The sequence below is a fragment of the Phyllobates terribilis genome, unplaced genomic scaffold, assembly GCF_046119375.1.
Source record: "Phyllobates terribilis strain yellow unplaced genomic scaffold, ASM4611937v1 Scaffold_7__3_contigs__length_470593459, whole genome shotgun sequence".
In the NCBI taxonomy this organism is placed as follows: Eukaryota; Metazoa; Chordata; class Amphibia; order Anura; family Dendrobatidae; genus Phyllobates; species Phyllobates terribilis.
In genome coordinates, this window is record NW_027362767.1 from 272,069,880 (window position 1) to 272,088,597 (window position 18,718).

Below are 18,718 nucleotides of genomic sequence, written 5' to 3' on the forward strand. Positions count from 1 at the left end.
CTGTGATCCCGACTGCTGCTTATACACAGGTACTCATGCCGTAGATGGGAACACCCCTTTAAGTCTTGGAGATTCATTTAAAGGGACTGTCCGGTCATAGTCATGAGGCTGGACACCGATACAATCTGTAGGGCAGGGGAGCTACGAGAACGTCGCGGAGCCACATTTACCCAAAAACAATGAAAATCACTAGTGATCAACCATTGATGTAATCATGTGACCAGGTTGCAGCCAATCAGATGACAGCTTTTATTTCCCAGGCTGTTACTTGATTGGTTGCATTTACCATAGGTGAGCTGTTGTGACACTACAACTCCCAGCATGAGCAAACATAGGAGCAAACTGAGAGGCGTAGTGCAGCGCCCGGATTATGAGATTTGTCACCGCCCCCCACACTGCAGCGCTCTCTCAGGTACACGGGGCCTACTAACAGTAGCGAGGCCTGTGCACGTCACCATGGTGACAGAGGGAGGACGCACAGAGCTGTGGACGTGATGACATCGCCCTGAACGTGCGGGTTCCCGCCGTGCGGCTGCTGCTGCGGAGAGGTCGCTTCTTTGGTGCCGGTGTCCACAGCTCGTTCGGCGGCTCATTTCACCGGGATGGGCGGGGATCGCGTCCTCCGTGCTGGTCTGAGGCTGGAGCGGCCCAGGAGGTGAGTGCGAGCGGGAAAGAGGCGGCGGGGCCTGAGCGGAGAGCAGGGAGGAGGCGGCAACCACAGCCGGGAGCGGAGGTCCGGGGAGAAGAGAGGAGACAGGGCGGGGAGCGCGGCGGTGCAGAGACATGGAGGCCTCAACCACCGCCCGAGCTCTGCACGGCCACCATCCACTGCGGGGGACACCGCACACCCCATCATCCACTGCGGGGGACACCTCACACCCCACCGTCCACTGCGGGGGACACCGCACACCCCACCCCACCCCACCGTCCACTGCGGGGGACACCGCACACCCCACCCCACCCCACCGTCCACTGCGGGGGACACCGCACACCCCACCGTCCACAGCGGGGGACACCGCACACCCCACCGTCCACAGCGGGGGACACCGCACACCCCACCCCCCACCGTCCACTGCGGGGGACACCGCACACCCCACCCCCACCGTCCACTGCGGGGGACACCGCACACCCCACCCCCCACCGTCCACTGCGGGGGACACCGCACACCCCACCCCCCACCGTCCACTGCGGGGGACACCGCACACCCCACCCCCCACCGTCCACTGCGGGGGACACCGCACCCCCCACCGTCCACTGCGGGGGACACCGCACCCCCCACCGTCCACTGCGGGGGACACCGCACCCCCCACCGTCCACTGCGGGGGACACCGCACCCCCCACCGTCCACTGCGGGGGACACCGCACCCCCCACCGTCCACTGCGGGGGACACCGCACCCCCCACCGTCCACTGCGGGGGACACCGCACCCCCCACCGTCCACTGCGGGGGACACCGCACCCCCCACCGTCCACTGCGGGGGACACCGCACCCCCCACCGTCCACTGCGGGGGACACCGCACCCCCCACCGTCCACTGCGGGGGACACCGCACCCCCCACCGTCCACTGCGGGGGACACCGCACCCCCCACCGTCCACTGCGGGGGACACCGCACCCCCCACCGTCCACTGCGGGGGACACCGCACCCCCCACCGTCCACTGCGGGGGACACCGCACCCCCCACCGTCCACTGCGGGGGACACCGCACCCCCCACCGTCCACTGCGGGGGACACCGCACACCCCACCCCCACCGTCCACTGCGGGGGACACCGCACACCCCCCACCGTCCACTGCGGGGGACACCGCACACCCCACCCCCCACCGTCCACTGCGGGGGACACCCCACCCCCCACCGTCCACTGCGGGGGACACCGCACCCCCCACCGTCCTCTGCGGGGGACACCGCACCCCCCACCGTCCACTGCGGGGGACACCGCACCGTCCACTGCGGGGGACACCGCACCCCCCACCGTCCACTGCAGGGGACACCGCACCCCCCACCGTCCACTGCGGGGGACACCGCACCCCCCACCGTCCACTGCGGGGGACACCGCACCCCCCACCGTCCACTGCGGGGGACACCGCACCCCCCACCGTCCACTGCGGGGGACACCGCACCCCCCACCGTCCACTGCGGGGCACACCCCACCGTCCACTGCGGGGCACACCCCACCGTCCACTGCGGGGCACACCCCACCGTCCACTGCGGGGCACACCCCACCGTCCACTGCGGGGCACACCCCACACCCCACCCCACCGTCCACTGCGGGGGACACCGCCCACCCCACCGTCCACTGCGGGGGACACCGCCCACCCCACCGTCCACTGCGGGGGACACCGCCCACCCCACCGTCCACTGCGGGGGACACCGCCCACCCCACCGTCCACTGCGGGGCACACCGCCCACCCCACCGTCCACTGCGGGGCACACCGCCCACCCCACCGTCCACTGCGGGGCACACCGCCCACCCCACCGTCCACTGCGGGGCACACCGCCCACCCCACCGTCCACTGCGGGGCACACCGCCCACCCCACCGTCCACTGCGGGGCACACCGCCCACCCCACCGTCCACTGCGGGGCACACCGCCCACCCCACCCCACCGTCCACTGCGGGGCACACCGCCCACCCCACCCCACCGTCCACTGCGGGGCACACCGCCCACCCCACCCCACCGTCCACTGCGGGGCACACCGCCCACCCCACCGTCCACTGCGGGGCACACCGCCCACCCCACCCCACCGTCCACTGCGGGGCACACCGCCCACCCCACCCCACCGTCCACTGCGGGGCACACCGCCCACCCCACCCCACCGTCCACTGCGGGGCACACCGCCCACCCCACCCCACCGTCCACTGCGGGGCACACCGCCCACCCCACCCCACCGTCCACTGCGGGGCACACCGCCCACCCCACCCCACCGTCCACTGCGGGGCACACCGCCCACCCCACCCCACCGTCCACTGCGGGGCACACCGCCCACCCCACCCCACCGTCCACTGCGGGGCACACCGCCCACCCCACCCCACCGTCCACTGCGGGGCACACCGCCCACCCCACCCCACCGTCCACTGCGGGGCACACCGCCCACCCCACCCCACCGTCCACTGCGGGGCACACCGCACCCCCCACCGTCCACTGCGGGGCACACCGCACCCCCCACCGTCCACTGCGGGGCACACCCCACCCCACCGTCCACTGCGGGGGACACCGCACACCCCACCCCACCGTCCACTGCGGGGGACACCGCACACCCCACCCCCCACCGTCCACTGCGGGGGACACCGCACACCCCACCCCCCACCGTCCACTGCGGGGGACACCGCACACCCCACCCCCCACCGTCCACTGCGGGGGACACCCCACCCCCCACCGTCCACTGCGGGGGACACCCCACCCCCCACCGTCCACTGCGGGGGACACCGCACCCCCCACCGTCCACTGCGGGGGACACCGCACCCCCCACCGTCCACTGCGGGGGACACCGCACCGTCCACTGCGGGGGACACCGCACCCCCCACCGTCCACTGCGGGGGACACCGCACCGTCCACTGCGGGGGACACCGCACCCCCCACCGTCCACTGCGGGGGACACCGCACCCCCCACCGTCCACTGCGGGGGACACCGCACCCCCCACCGTCCACTGCGGGGGACACCGCACCCCCCACCGTCCACTGCGGGGGACACCGCACCCCCCACCGTCCACTGCGGGGGACACCCCACCGTCCACTGCGGGGCACACCCCACCGTCCACTGCGGGGCACACCCCACCGTCCACTGCGGGGCACACCCCACACCCCACCCCACCGTCCACTGCGGGGCACACCGCCCACCCCACCCCACCGTCCACTGCGGGGGACACCGCCCACCCCACCCCACCGTCCACTGCGGGGGACACCGCCCACCCCACCGTCCACTGCGGGGCACACCGCCCACCCCACCGTCCACTGCGGGGCACACCGCCCACCCCACCGTCCACTGCGGGGCACACCGCCCACCCAACCGTCCACTGCGGGGCACACCGCCCACCCCACCGTCCACTGCGGGGCACACCGCCCACCCCACCGTCCACTGCGGGGCACACCGCCCACCCCACCGTCCACTGCGGGGCACACCGCCCACCCCACCGTCCACTGCGGGGCACACCGCCCACCCCACCCCACCGTCCACTGCGGGGCACACCGCCCACCCCACCCCACCGTCCACTGCGGGGCACACCGCCCACCCCACCCCACCGTCCACTGCGGGGCACACCGCCCACCCCACCCCACCGTCCACTGCGGGGCACACCGCCCACCCCACCCCACCGTCCACTGCGGGGCACACCGCCCACTGCGGGGCACACCGCCCACCCCACCCCACCGTCCACTGCGGGGCACACCGCCCACCCCACCCCACCGTCCACTGCGGGGCACACCGCCCACCCCACCCCACCGTCCACTGCGGGGCACACCGCCCACCCCACCCCACCGTCCACTGCGGGGCACACCGCCCACCCCACCCCACCGTCCACTGCGGGGGACACCGCACCCCCCACCGTCCACTGCGGGGGACACCGCACCCCCCACCGTCCACTGCGGGGGACACCGCACCCCCCACCGTCCACTGCGGGGGACACCGCACCCCCCACCGTCCACTGCTTGGGACACCGCACCCCCCACCGTCCACTGCTTGGGACACCGCACCCCCCACCGTCCACTGCTTGGGACACCGCACCCCCCACCGTCCACTGCTTGGGACACCGCACCCCCCACCGTCCACTGCTTGGGACACCGCACCCCCCACCGTCCACTGCGGGGGACACCGCACCCCCCACCGTCCACTGCGGGGGACACCGCACCCCCCACCGTCCACTGCGGGGGACACCGCACACCCCACCCCCCACCGTCCACTGCGGGGGACACCGCACACCCCACCCCCCACCGTCCACTGCGGGGGACACCGCACACCCCACCCCCCACCGTCCACTGCGGGGGACACCCCACCCCCCACCGTCCACTGCGGGGGACACCGCACCCCCCACCGTCCACTGCGGGGGACACCGCACCCCCCACCGTCCACTGCGGGGGACACCGCACCCCCCACCGTCCACTGCGGGGGACACCGCACCGTCCACTGCGGGGGACACCGCACCCCCCACCGTCCACTGCGGGGGACACCGCACCCCCCACCGTCCACTGCGGGGGACACCGCACCGTCCACTGCGGGGGACACCGCACCCCCCACCGTCCACTGCGGGGGACACCGCACCCCCCACCGTCCACTGCGGGGGACACCGCACCCCCCACCGTCCACTGCGGGGGACACCGCACCCCCCACCGTCCACTGCGGGGGACACCGCACCCCCACCGTCCACTGCGGGGGACACCCCACCGTCCACTGCGGGGGACACCCCACCGTCCACTGCGGGGCACACCCCACCGTCCACTGCGGGGCACACCCCACCGTCCACTGCGGGGCACACCCCACCGTCCACTGCGGGGCACACCCCACCGTCCACTGCGGGGCACACCCCACCGTCCACTGCGGGGCACACCCCACCGTCCACTGCGGGGCACACCCCACACCCCACCCCACCGTCCACTGCGGGGCACACCCCACACCCCACCCCACCGTCCACTGCGGGGGACACCGCCCACCCCACCCCACCGTCCACTGCGGGGGACACCGCCCACCCCACCGTCCACTGCGGGGGACACCGCCCACCCCACCGTCCACTGCGGGGGACACCGCCCACCCCACCGTCCACTGCGGGGCACACCGCCCACCCCACCGTCCACTGCGGGGCACACCGCCCACCCCACCGTCCACTGCGGGGCACACCGCCCACCCCACCGTCCACTGCGGGGCACACCGCCCACCCCACCGTCCACTGCGGGGCACACCGCCCACCCCACCCCACCGTCCACTGCGGGGCACACCGCCCACCCCACCCCACCGTCCACTGCGGGGCACACCGCCCACCCCACCCCACCGTCCACTGCGGGGCACACCGCCCACCCCACCCCACCGTCCACTGCGGGGCACACCGCCCACCCCACCCCACCGTCCACTGCGGGGCACACCGCCCACCCCACCCCACCGTCCACTGCGGGGCACACCGCCCACCCCACCCCACCGTCCACTGCGGGGCACACCGCCCACCCCACCCCACCGTCCACTGCGGGGCACACCGCCCACCCCACCCCACCGTCCACTGCGGGGCACACCGCCCACCCCACCCCACCGTCCACTGCGGGGCACACCGCCCACCCCACCCCACCGTCCACTGCGGGGCACACCGCCCACCCCACCCCACCGTCCACTGCGGGGCACACCGCCCACCCCACCCCACCGTCCACTGCGGGGCACACCGCCCACCCCACCCCACCGTCCACTGCGGGGCACACCGCCCACCCCACCCCACCGTCCACTGCGGGGCACACCGCCCACCCCACCCCACCGTCCACTGCGGGGCACACCGCCCACCCCACCCCACCGTCCACTGCGGGGCACACCGCCCACCCCACCGTCCACTGCGGGGCACACCGCCCACCCCACCGTCCACTGCGGGGCACACCGCCCACCCCACCCCACCGTCCACTGCGGGGCACACCGCCCACCCCACCCCACCGTCCACTGCGGGGCACACCGCCCACCCCACCCCACCGTCCACTGCGGGGCACACCGCCCACCCCACCCCACCGTCCACTGCGGGGCACACCGCCCACCCCACCCCACCGTCCACTGCGGGGCACACCGCCCACCCCACCCCACCGTCCACTGCGGGGCACACCGCCCACCCCACCCCACCGTCCACTGCGGGGCACACCGCCCACCCCACCCCACCGTCCACTGCGGGGCACACCGCCCACCCCACCCCACCGTCCACTGCGGGGCACACCGCCCACCCCACCCCACCGTCCACTGCGGGGCACACCGCCCACCCCACCCCACCGTCCACTGCGGGGCACACCGCCCACCCCACCCCACCGTCCACTGCGGGGGACACCGCACACCCCACCGTCCACTGCGGGGGACACCGCACACCCCACCGTCCACTGCGGGGGACACCGCACACCCCACCCCCCACCGTCCACTGCGGGGGACACCGCACACCCCACCCCCCACCGTCCACTGCGGGGGACACCGCACACCCCACCCCCCACCGTCCACTGCGGGGGACACCCCACCCCCCACCGTCCACTGCGGGGGACACCGCACCCCCCACCGTCCACTGCGGGGGACACCGCACCCCCCACCGTCCACTGCGGGGGACACCGCACCCCCCACCGTCCACTGCGGGGGACACCGCACCCCCCACCGTCCACTGCGGGGGACACCGCACCCCCCACCGTCCACTGCGGGGGACACCGCACCCCCCACCGTCCACTGCGGGGGACACCGCACCCCCCACCGTCCACTGCGGGGGACACCGCACCCCCCACCGTCCACTGCGGGGGACACCGCACCCCCCACCGTCCACTGCGGGGGACACCGCACCCCCCACCGTCCACTGCGGGGGACACCGCACCGTCCACTGCGGGGGACACCGCACCGTCCACTGCGGGGGACACCGCACCGTCCACTGCGGGGGACACCGCACCCCCCACCGTCCACTGCGGGGGACACCGCACCCCCCACCGTCCACTGCGGGGGACACCGCACCCCCCACCGTCCACTGCGGGGGACACCGCACCCCCCACCGTCCACTGCGGGGGACACCGCACCCCCCACCGTCCACTGCGGGGGACACCGCACCCCCCACCGTCCACTGCGGGGGACACCCCACCGTCCACTGCGGGGGACACCCCACCCCCCACCGTCCACTGCGGGGGACACCCCACCCCCCACCGTCCACTGCGGGGGACACCCCACCCCCCACCGTCCACTGCGGGGGACACCCCACCCCCCACCGTCCACTGCGGGGGACACCCCACCGTCCACTGCGGGGGACACCCCACCGTCCACTGCGGGGCACACCCCACCGTCCACTGCGGGGCACACCCCGCACCCCACCCCACCGTCCACTGCGGGGCACACCCCACACCCCACCGTCCACTGCGGGGCACACCGCCCACCCCACCCCACCGTCCACTGCGGGGGACACCGCCCACCCCACCCCACCGTCCACTGCGGGGGACACCGCCCACCCCACCGTCCACTGCGGGGGACACCGCCCACCCCACCGTCCACTGCGGGGGACACCGCCCACCCCACCCCACCGTCCACTGCGGGGCACACCCCACCCCACCGTCCACTGCGGGGCACACCCCACACCCCACCCCACCGTCCACTGCGGGGGACACCGCCCACCCCACCCCACCGTCCACTGCGGGGGACACCGCCCACCCCACCGTCCACTGCGGGGGACACCGCCCACCCCACCGTCCACTGCGGGGCACACCGCCCACCCCACCGTCCACTGCGGGGCACACCGCCCACCCCACCGTCCACTGCGGGGCACACCGCCCACCCCACCGTCCACTGCGGGGCACACCGCCCACCCCACCGTCCACTGCGGGGCACACCGCCCACCCCACCCCACCGTCCACTGCGGGGCACACCGCCCACCCCACCCCACCGTCCACTGCGGTGCACACCGCCCACCCCACCCCACCGTCCACTGCGGGGCACACCGCCCACCCCACCGTCCACTGCGGGGCACACCGCCCACCCCACCCCACCGTCCACTGCGGGGCACACCGCCCACCCCACCCCACCGTCCACTGCGGGGCACACCGCCCACCCCACCCCACCGTCCACTGCGGGGCACACCGCCCACCCCACCCCACCGTCCACTGCGGGGCACACCGCCCACCCCACCCCACCGTCCACTGCGGGGCACACCGCCCACCCCACCCCACCGTCCACTGCGGGGCACACCGCCCACCCCACCCCACCGTCCACTGCGGGGCACACCGCCCACCCCACCCCACCGTCCACTGCGGGGCCCACCGCCCACCCCACCCCACCGTCCACTGCGGGGCCCACCGCCCACCCCACCCCACCGTCCACTGCGGGGCCCACCGCCCACCCCACCCCACCGTCCACTGCGGGGCCCACCGCCCACCCCACCCCACCGTCCACTGCGGGGCCCACCGCCCACCCCACCCCACCGTCCACTGCGGGGCCCACCGCCCACCCCACCCCACCGTCCACTGCGGGGCCCACCGCCCACCCCACCGTCCACTGCGGGGCCCACCCCACCCCACCGTCCACTGCGGGGCCCACCCCACCCCACCGTCCACTGCGGGGCCCACCCCACCCCACCGTCCACTGCGGGGCCCACCCCACCCCACCGTCCACTGCGGGGCCCACCCCACCCCACCGTCCACTGCGGGGCCCACCGCACACCCCACCCCACCGTCCACTGCGGGGCCCACCGCACACCCCACCCCACCGTCCACTGCGGGGCCCACCGCACACCCCACCCCACCGTCCACTGCGGGGCCCACCGCACACCCCACCCCACCGTCCACTGCGGGGCCCACCGCACACCCCACCCCACCGTCCACTGCGGGGCCCACCGCACACCCCACCCCACCGTCCACTGCGGGGCCCACCGCACACCCCACCCCACCGTCCACTGCGGGGCCCACCGCACACCCCACCCCACCGTCCACTGCGGGGCCCACCGCACACCCCACCCCACCGTCCACTGCGGGGCCCACCGCACACCCCACCCCACCGTCCACTGCGGGGCCCACCGCACACCCCACCCCACCGTCCACTGCGGGGCCCACCGCACACCCCACCCCACCGTCCACTGCGGGGCCCACCGCACACCCCACCCCACCGTCCACTGCGGGGCCCACCGCACACCCCACCCCACCGTCCACTGCGGGGCCCACCGCACACCCCACCCCACCGTCCACTGCGGGGCCCACCGCACACCCCACCCCACCGTCCACTGCGGGGCCCACCGCACACCCCACCCCACCGTCCACTGCGGGGCCCACCGCACACCCCACCCCACCGTCCACTGCGGGGCCCACCGCACACCCCACCCCACCGTCCACTGCGGGGCCCACCGCACACCCCACCCCACCGTCCACTGCGGGGCCCACCGCACACCCCACCCCACCGTCCACTGCGGGGCCCACCGCACACCCCACCCCACCGTCCACTGCGGGGCCCACCGCACACCCCACCCCACCGTCCACTGCGGGGCCCACCGCACACCCCACCCCACCGTCCACTGCGGGGCCCACCGCACACCCCACCCCACCGTCCACTGCGGGGCCCACCGCACACCCCACCCCACCGTCCACTGCGGGGCCCACCGCACACCCCACCCCACCGTCCACTGCGGGGCCCACCGCACACCCCACCCCACCGTCCACTGCGGGGCCCACCGCACACCCCACCCCACCGTCCACTGCGGGGCCCACCGCACACCCCACCCCACCGTCCACTGCGGGGCCCACCGCACACCCCACCCCACCGTCCACTGCGGGGCCCACCGCACACCCCACCCCACCGTCCACTGCGGGGCCCACCGCACACCCCACCCCACCGTCCACTGCGGGGCCCACCGCACACCCCACCCCACCGTCCACTGCGGGGCCCACCGCACACCCCACCCCACCGTCCACTGCGGGGCCCACCGCACACCCCACCCCACCGTCCACTGCGGGGCCCACCGCACACCCCGCCCCACCGTCCACTGCGGGGCCCACCGCACACCCCGCCCCACCGTCCACTGCGGGGCCCACCGCACACCCCGCCCCACCGTCCACTGCGGGGCCCACCGCACACCCCGCCCCACCGTCCACTGCGGGGCCCACCGCACACCCCGCCCCACCGTCCACTGCGGGGCCCACCGCACACCCCGCCCCACCGTCCACTGCGGGGCCCACCGCACACCCCGCCCCACCGTCCACTGCGGGGCCCACCGCACACCCCGCCCCACCGTCCACTGCGGGGCCCACCGCACACCCCGCCCCACCGTCCACTGCGGGGCCCACCGCACACCCCGCCCCACCGTCCACTGCGGGGCCCACCGCACACCCCGCCCCACCGTCCACTGCGGGGCCCACCGCACACCCCGCCCCACCGTCCACTGCGGGGCCCACCGCACACCCCGCCCCACCGTCCACTGCGGGGCCCACCGCACACCCCGCCCCACCGTCCACTGCGGGGCCCACCGCACACCCCGCCCCACCGTCCACTGCGGGGCCCACCGCACACCCCGCCCCACCGTCCACTGCGGGGCCCACCGCACACCCCGCCCCACCGTCCACTGCGGGGCCCACCGCACACCCCGCCCCACCGTCCACTGCGGGGCCCACCGCACACCCCGCCCCACCGTCCACTGCGGGGCCCACCGCACACCCCGCCCCACCGTCCACTGCGGGGCCCACCGCACACCCCGCCCCACCGTCCACTGCGGGGCCCACCGCACACCCCGCCCCACCGTCCACTGCGGGGCACACCCCGCCCCACCGTCCACTGCGGGGCACACCCCGCCCCACCGTCCACTGCGGGGCACACCCCGCCCCACCGTCCACTGCGGGGCACACCGCGCGCCCCACCGTCCACTGCGCGGGGGAGGCCCCTCTGTCCACTGCGCGGGTGGCACCGCGCGCCCCCTCAACATGCTCACTGTTGTAGTGCCGGGTTCTGTTTTGATATTCCTTTACTTGTTTGCTTTTTATGAATGATTTTGTAGATTCTCATTTGTTCTTTTCCTTTCTTTATAGGACGTGAGCTCTTCCGGAGTGTTTGCTTTTGCAGCTCTCGCAGCTGCAGCTATAATGTTCCTTCTGAATGCCCCTCCTCCGGCAGCTTTTCAGACACAATGGACGCCGTTTGGGTGTAACGTCCCATGCAGAGTGCCCACATCCCTTCCACAGCCTGCACAGGTGGCCCCCGAGCTTGAGGGCACCATAGACAGTCCACAGAGTGGTGAGTCTTCTGGGACTGTGAATCTCGAATATGAGCGGATTATGCAGAAGAACAGAAAGGGGGAGCTTATTATCAATGGAGGACTGAAATCCAGTCCTACCCTCTTCAGGGAAAACGCCAGAGAAAAGGCCACACTCATCGTTCCAGCACATTTCAGAGACACTATAGAGGAGGACTCTGACTTCATGGGTCTGGCTCTGGACTCGGACAGCGACGATTCTGTAGACAGAGGCATAGAAGAAGCTATCCAGGAATACCTAAAGAACAAGGTTGCCACCCCGCCCCTGTCCTGCTCTCCTGCGGCGAAAATACCAGACCTCCCTGAGAGTGATGGAGAACAAGTAAAATCCGCTCAAAATGATGTCCTGGCCAGGAAGTCTCCCGTCAAGATGGTGACGTCACCCAAAGTGTGCAATTTCTTTCCAGGGCCCAGCCAGTCCCGATGCTCATCACCAGACAGTGTGGGGAGCGACGACTCCTTTGAGGAAAGCATCAAAAAGGAAATTGAACAGTTTTTGATTGAGAAGAAGCTGCAGAACAATGTGAACGAGACCAGCCCTTGTAAGAAAGCAACAAGCAGCCACTCTGCAGCCAAACTAAAATCAAAACCCACCAAGGTAGAGAAACCGCGCCCCAAGCAGGGAATTAAGGCGCCAGCGGTGAAAACAGTCCTCGAAAGCCTTGATCTACTTGCTAGGAATCTGAAATCCAAAGCAGAAAGCTCAAAAAGTATCATCCGCCCCAAGACTGTGCTCGTCCCCTCTAAGCCCAATGTCCTGAGGCCGCTGCCTCCTGCTCCTGCCCAGAGTCCCGAGCTTTCAGACTCCAGCAGTGATGATGGGATTGAGGAGGCCATTCAACTGTACCAGCTGGAAAAAAGCAGATTAGAAGGAACCCTAAGCTCCGCTGATAGGACCTCTCCAGAGAAAGATGGGAAAAACACGGCGTCTGATGGTGGTCACTGCCAGATGAAGAACACTCTTCTCGAACCCCACAAGAAGGCCACAGACTGCAGGAAGAGGAAACTGCCCAACATTAAACCCTCTGCGTCTCAGAACTTCCCATATAAGAAGGCGCTGCATTCTGGAGATGAAGCAGCAGCAACACGCAGGGCAGAGACTGCAGCGGAGCTAATGTGTGCAGAGGCCATACTGGACATCTCTAAAACAATATTGCCTTCACAGTCGGAAAGATCTTTTGTCTCTTCGCAGGACAAGCCGTCAGCTCAGCCTTCATCTCCATGTTCTAGCGACAGCTCGGTTGACAGTGATGACAGCATAGAACAAGAAATAAGAACATTTTTGGCCCATAAAGCTCAAGTTGAGAGTCTCTGTGTGACCTCAGCCAAACAACCCTCAAAGGAACAAATGTCTGAACTCCAAAAACAGTCATTCCTTCCCAATACTAAGGCTGCTGGGACTAGTGAAGGCAAAGGAAGTGACAACAAAGTTGTACTTAAGGACTCTCCTAGGAAAGGTGTTGAGTCTGTGAATGTAGATAGCAGCCCAGGACATTCATCCTTGAGTAAACATGTACAGGTTAAGACTATAGAGACTGGTCCTGGCGGCTGTCCTAAACCTCCCTGCCAAGCAGAGGATGCCAGGCATCACATTATCCAGGCTGTGGAACGTCTGGAGTATTCTCCTGGAGCAAGTGGAGAAAAGCGGAAACGGTACATAAAAATGAGGAGCAACTTCAGCGGCGATAAGAGCAGCTCTCTGGACAGCGATGAAGACTTGGACTCTGCTATAAAAGACTTACTAAGGTCCAAAAGAAAATGCAAAAAGAGACCAAAGGATGGCCGACCGCAATGTAAGAAGAAGGTCCGATTCGCTGAGACCACCACAAGACTGTTGGAACCAGTGGGTGTTACGGATCAGAAGGATTGCAGCACCAAACCTCTGGTTGTCAAAAGCTGCCTTGTCGTTTCCAGTGACGCAAAAGATAATTCCTTCAAAAAATCAAAGACTATCTTGAAACTGAAAGATGAGAAAAAGATCCTGGTGGGAAATGTAGAGTTGTCTTCTGTTAGCAAAACTGTTGAGTCCAAACTTGCTTGTGCCTCTGACAAGTCTGTGAAGATATGTAGTGCCTTGCCCGATAACCAAGACAGCAGCTCGGTGGACAGCGATGATAGCATAGAGCAAGAAATACGGAAATTTCTAGCCGATAGAGCTCGGGAATCTGTGGAACTTAGTGCCACACAAGAGACCACTGCACCTTTGATTGCTCCAACTGTTAACAGGACCGAGACTACTCCAATATGCATTATTAATCCCACAACCATACGGAAAGAGCCCGGGGTGTTATCGAGCTCCGTGACTGAGACCATTCTCCAGAAAGTCCGCGAGAAAGATCGCTCCAGCACCCCGGCGACACAGCGTCTATACGGATATAAAGACGACGCATCCCCAGGCGCAACGCTGCAGCTACCCAAAGGCGTAGAAAAGACAACCTCTCCTGTCTGCAGCGTCATCGTCAACAGCGAGTGCTTTGTAGATCAAAACAGGATTGCAAGGCCAGGAGAGAAAGTGCTGCCAGCTCCTCCGGACAGGGTTCTGATAAGGACTGGTGTGAACAGTTGTCAGGGGAACATCCCCATTTCCGGGAACTTTGTTGCTGGTCTTAAATACATTTCAGGAACTGAGCAGCAGCTTCTATTGAACGTGGGGAAGTCGGGGGCTACCAGGTTGGCCACTGACTTCTACAATCCTGGAGGAGCCATCGCTCAGCTGGGGAACTGCCAGAACAAAACACTTATTTTAGAGCAGCCTAAAGTTGTACAAGCCCCTGCATTCTCTCTGGGCGCCCCCATGGTCCGCCCCGCACTGTATGTCGTAACTACCAAAGTGGTGCAAGAAACTTCTGGCTCCTTGTGTCTCCCCATCAATGCTGCCACGTATGACCCTGGCCTGAACTTAATGAGTATTCAGTATTGTCCGGGTCAGGTAGCGTCCCACACGTCTGCATGCACTGCCCCATTCTCCTTTCAGCAAACCCGAAATAGCGATACCATGGTCATTGCCCCCGGAAAGGCAGGAGAGATCCCCACCCTCATTACCAAAGCCAGAGCAAGCGAGACGACGGCAGGGCTACTAGATGGAGAAAGCAGGTGCCGTAATGTAACTGAGCGAGCAGAAGGTAGAAAGGTGCATAAAGATGAGGTGTAAGTACTAGAGATGTATTATAGATGTATATAGAGAACTGACCTGAGGCATGCCTTGGCATTTGCCCCTTTTTGGGGGTCGAGGGACAGGTATATCCTAAACCCCATAAATGCATATAGACAAAGCAATGTGTAACTTTTCTACTTTTACATTACTAATAGGGATTTTCATTTGGAGGTATACAGGCGATTATATAAGAAGACTGCGTTATCTGATGCGGGAGCAGTGAAACCTGTGGCACATAGGCAGAGTATATAATATATACAGCTCTGGGCAAAGAGGAGGATAATGCAGATCTTGTGCGTCACCTTGGTACTTCCATGTTAGGGCAGAGATGGTCATAATCCTGTGTCCGTAATCACTCCAGGAATAAGAAGCGTCTGACAACAGCAGGTGCATGTGGATTATCTCTGCCCCCGGTGGTCTGCTTTACAGGGAATGTGTCGCCTATATATTTTTTTCTTTATTTAGATTGTACCATAGTAATAAATAGACTGAAAATATTCATTGACTTCTATGGGAGAGCGTTGTGGGCATGCTCTGCAACCTGAACAGGAGTCATTGTGCAGGGTAGGAGGTGAGCTGTGTCCATCGTCTTTTGTGAACGGTGGATCCTGGTCCTTTTTAACATTTTAAAAAAAAAAATTTTCGTGCTGTCAGGGAACTAGATCATGCGATCTCTCTTGATTGCTGGCAAACTCTCTACAGTATTATCAATGTGGCAGGTATAGAAAAATGGCGGACCTGGGGACTTCACGTCGCCATCTGCAATGAGAAACCGCAGTCACGTTGGTAGATAAGAATAGAGGCTTCTCTTTGTATCACATCAGATGACGTGGCTACTATTGACCAAAGCATCTAAGCGATTAACTGAGATTAGTGTTATTTCTGATCTCTGCCGTTGCAGCAGGAGTCCAGCTGTATATTCCAGCCGGCTCCCGATGTAAATAGTGTGGTCTCTGCTCTTAGGCCGACACCAACGCTCTGGTGTACAGTGCTGATCGAAAAGAGGTTAAAGGGATTGTCCACTTGCAGGAAAGTTGTCCCCAAACTGTGTAAAATAACAAACTTGGCATATACTAATCCTCCCTGGGTCTAGTGCTGGCTCCCCACCGCTGCTTTATTCCTGGTGTTGGCTACAACCCTATACATTACCGCTGTAATCAGTCCCTGAGCTCCGTGCTTGTGCAGAGGTTGATGACTAGTAATGCTGAGCTCTGTGACGGCCAGAGTGGTGCAGCCAAAACACAAGGACTGGAACAGCGGCGGGGAGCTGGCGCTGGACCTTTGGAGTGAGAGTACCTACTGAGTTTTTTAGGCAATTTACTCATTTTGAGGCCTGCTTTTCTAAAAATAGACCACCCCTTTAAAAAAAGAAAAAAGGAAATTTAGGCTGAGTGCCCACGATCCGGATTTAATGCTTTTCCGTGGCGGGATTTTCGCCTCGGAAGAGCATTAAAATCGCTTGGTTAGAGGTCTGGGTTGTATCCCAATGATAATCCGCATGTGCTGTGCACATGCTGCAGAAATTTTCGCTGCGTATTATTGCAGAAAAATCCGCAGCACTACCAATTTGGGCGCGATTTTGCAGCGAAATCGCACCCATTGACTTGCATTGAACCGCATAATATCCGCATGTATACATGCAGATGTTATGCGGTTCAATGCGCGGATGGTATCTGGGTTGGGAGAAGATGAGACTCTCCTCCAACCCATGGTACCTGCAAGTTAAAAAGTAAAGAATTCAAAAGTAAAGAATTCAGTCACCTCTCCGGCGGCCCTCGGTCTCCTCCCGGCAGCGTACTCTCTCCTCGGCGTCCTGTGTTGTACTGGCAGGACCTGCGGTGACGTCATTTAGTCAGCTGATAGTCACTCGACCTCTGACGTCAGCTGTCAGGTGATGGTCGCCTGACCATCAGCTGACTAAATGACGTCACCACAGGTCCTGCCAGTACACCGCGGGACGCCGAGGAGAGAGGACGCTGCCGGGCGGAGACCGGGGGCCACTGGAGAGGTGAATATAAGGTTTTTTATTTTTTTACTTTTTTAATTTTTTTTTTTTACTTTAGATGCAGCATTTGATGGTAGAAATTTCCTCGAAGTTGGTCACACAATATAAATCCATGCCAGTTGCATGGATTTTTATTGTGACCAACTTGTCAAGCTCTTTGCCAAGTGATGCTCAAAATTGCTTGGAAAAACTCATGTAAAATCCGCATGCATTTTTTCTGCCAAGGAGATGCAGAAATGCCCAGGAAATTTCTGCTTCAAATCTGCATTGTGGGCACATAGCCTTTATAAGGAAAATTTTTGTGAAAAAAGATAAAAATACTCTGACACATTCCCTTTAAGGAGGCCCATTATATCTGAAGTCTGCAGTGGACCCCCAATAATAATAATGGTCACCCGCAGGTGTGGGGGGCCTCGCCTGCTTCATTTCCCTCACAGATTCCGGGAAGTCCCAAGAACATTCCAAAAATAATAATTTGTGAAATTTGATAAAATGTAAATATTTTACTTTTCACCTTGATTTTAGTGTCTTTTTATGTCTAGCTTTTAAGCCTTTTGGGCACTTGAAGGATTTATTTGCACTTTTTTTTCAATACAGTTTTTTACATTCTTGAAATGTTTGGATTTTTTTTTGCTGATTTCTTGAACATTTGTTCCCGTGGATGCGGCGTCCGGGAGGTGTCCTCAGCTGATCACTGTTTTCTGTTTGCTTCCTGACTTCTCACCACGTTCTAATCTGTAGATATTGTAAATTGTGTAAAAATGTTAATCTCTTCTTTTTTCCTTTTGATGAGAAAGAGAAAAACCACAACGGGGGCCTTGACATTGAGATTCCCAGAGTTTGTGTTGCTTTTATTCAAGATTGATCAAGTTCTGTGTTTTACATAAAGCTGAATTTCCTTTCCTTATAAAAGGGTGTACTGTATTAGTGTCACTGTGTTTCATGATTTTATCACCTGCACTTAGCGCTGACTATAAGGACTTGTTCAGACAAGCGTGTTGTCAGCAGCGGTTCACTCTCTGTATTCCAGGGTAACACGTGGATTCCTCCTGGATATACAAGATCGCTATGTTGCAACAAGTTCGGTTCAGTCGGGGGTCCGAGCTTTACTTGGGAATACAGACGGTAAAATATGGCTGCTAGAGTTGAGCAGAAAGAATTGCGCTGCCCAAATCTGTTTGTCTGTGACATCCTAGTCGCCTCTTGCACGTTCTAGGCCATATGACCTCACATGAGGCCTAGTGATGGGCGAGACCTCATAGGTGACGCGTCCTGTGGATCGCACTATATCCTTTGTCGGAGGTAGCTGCCGCGGCCACATAGCAGGTACCTTTACTTGCCTATGATTGTGTCCAGGCTAATGGAGCGCCTGCCGCCATTACTTGTACTTCTCCAGTTAATCAGAAGAGCAGGTGGCTCGTTCTTTGCCCGGCTGCTGCCCCCTAGTTTAGTGTCTCTTGTATCTTGCAGCGTATATGAAGAACTTGTTCATACATGTCGATAACAGTACTGCGTAAAGCATCATCTCATTCAGAAGCCATCATGGAGGCATGAAGAATGGGTACACTGTGCCAAACCTCCTCAGCCAGTGAGACATGAGAAGTGCAGCGGAGTGGACAAAACACAACTCTGCGAGATGTTGTAACGGTA

At 64.9% G+C, this 18,718-nt stretch overlaps 1 protein-coding gene across 2 annotated transcripts; it reads left to right on the plus strand.

Annotated features, from left to right (window-relative positions):
• The first annotated feature begins 470 nt into the window (after nucleotides 1-470).
• Nucleotides 471-17,954, plus strand: PPP1R26 (protein phosphatase 1 regulatory subunit 26). Of its 2 annotated transcripts, XR_012247446.1 has the most exons (3): nucleotides 471-655; nucleotides 11,686-16,873; nucleotides 17,000-17,954. XR_012247446.1 is itself a non-coding variant. In XM_073640752.1 (2 exons), the coding sequence occupies exon 2, from the start codon at nucleotides 11,740-11,742 to the stop codon at nucleotides 15,058-15,060; it is 3,321 nt and encodes a 1,106-aa protein (XP_073496853.1). In that variant the 5' UTR covers nucleotides 471-655; nucleotides 11,686-11,739; the 3' UTR covers nucleotides 15,061-16,903. The 2 variants fall into 2 exon arrangements, 1 of the variants encoding a protein (XP_073496853.1); XM_073640752.1 differs by lacking the exon at nucleotides 17,000-17,954 and having other exon boundaries at nucleotides 11,686-16,903.
• The last annotated feature ends 764 nt before the right edge of the window (nucleotides 17,955-18,718 follow it).

Excerpts from the sequence above, each read along its gene's own strand:
- PPP1R26 (XM_073640752.1), top strand. The coding sequence starts at position 11,740 with ATGTTCCTTCTGAATGCCCCTCCTCCGGCAGCTTTTCAGACACAATGG.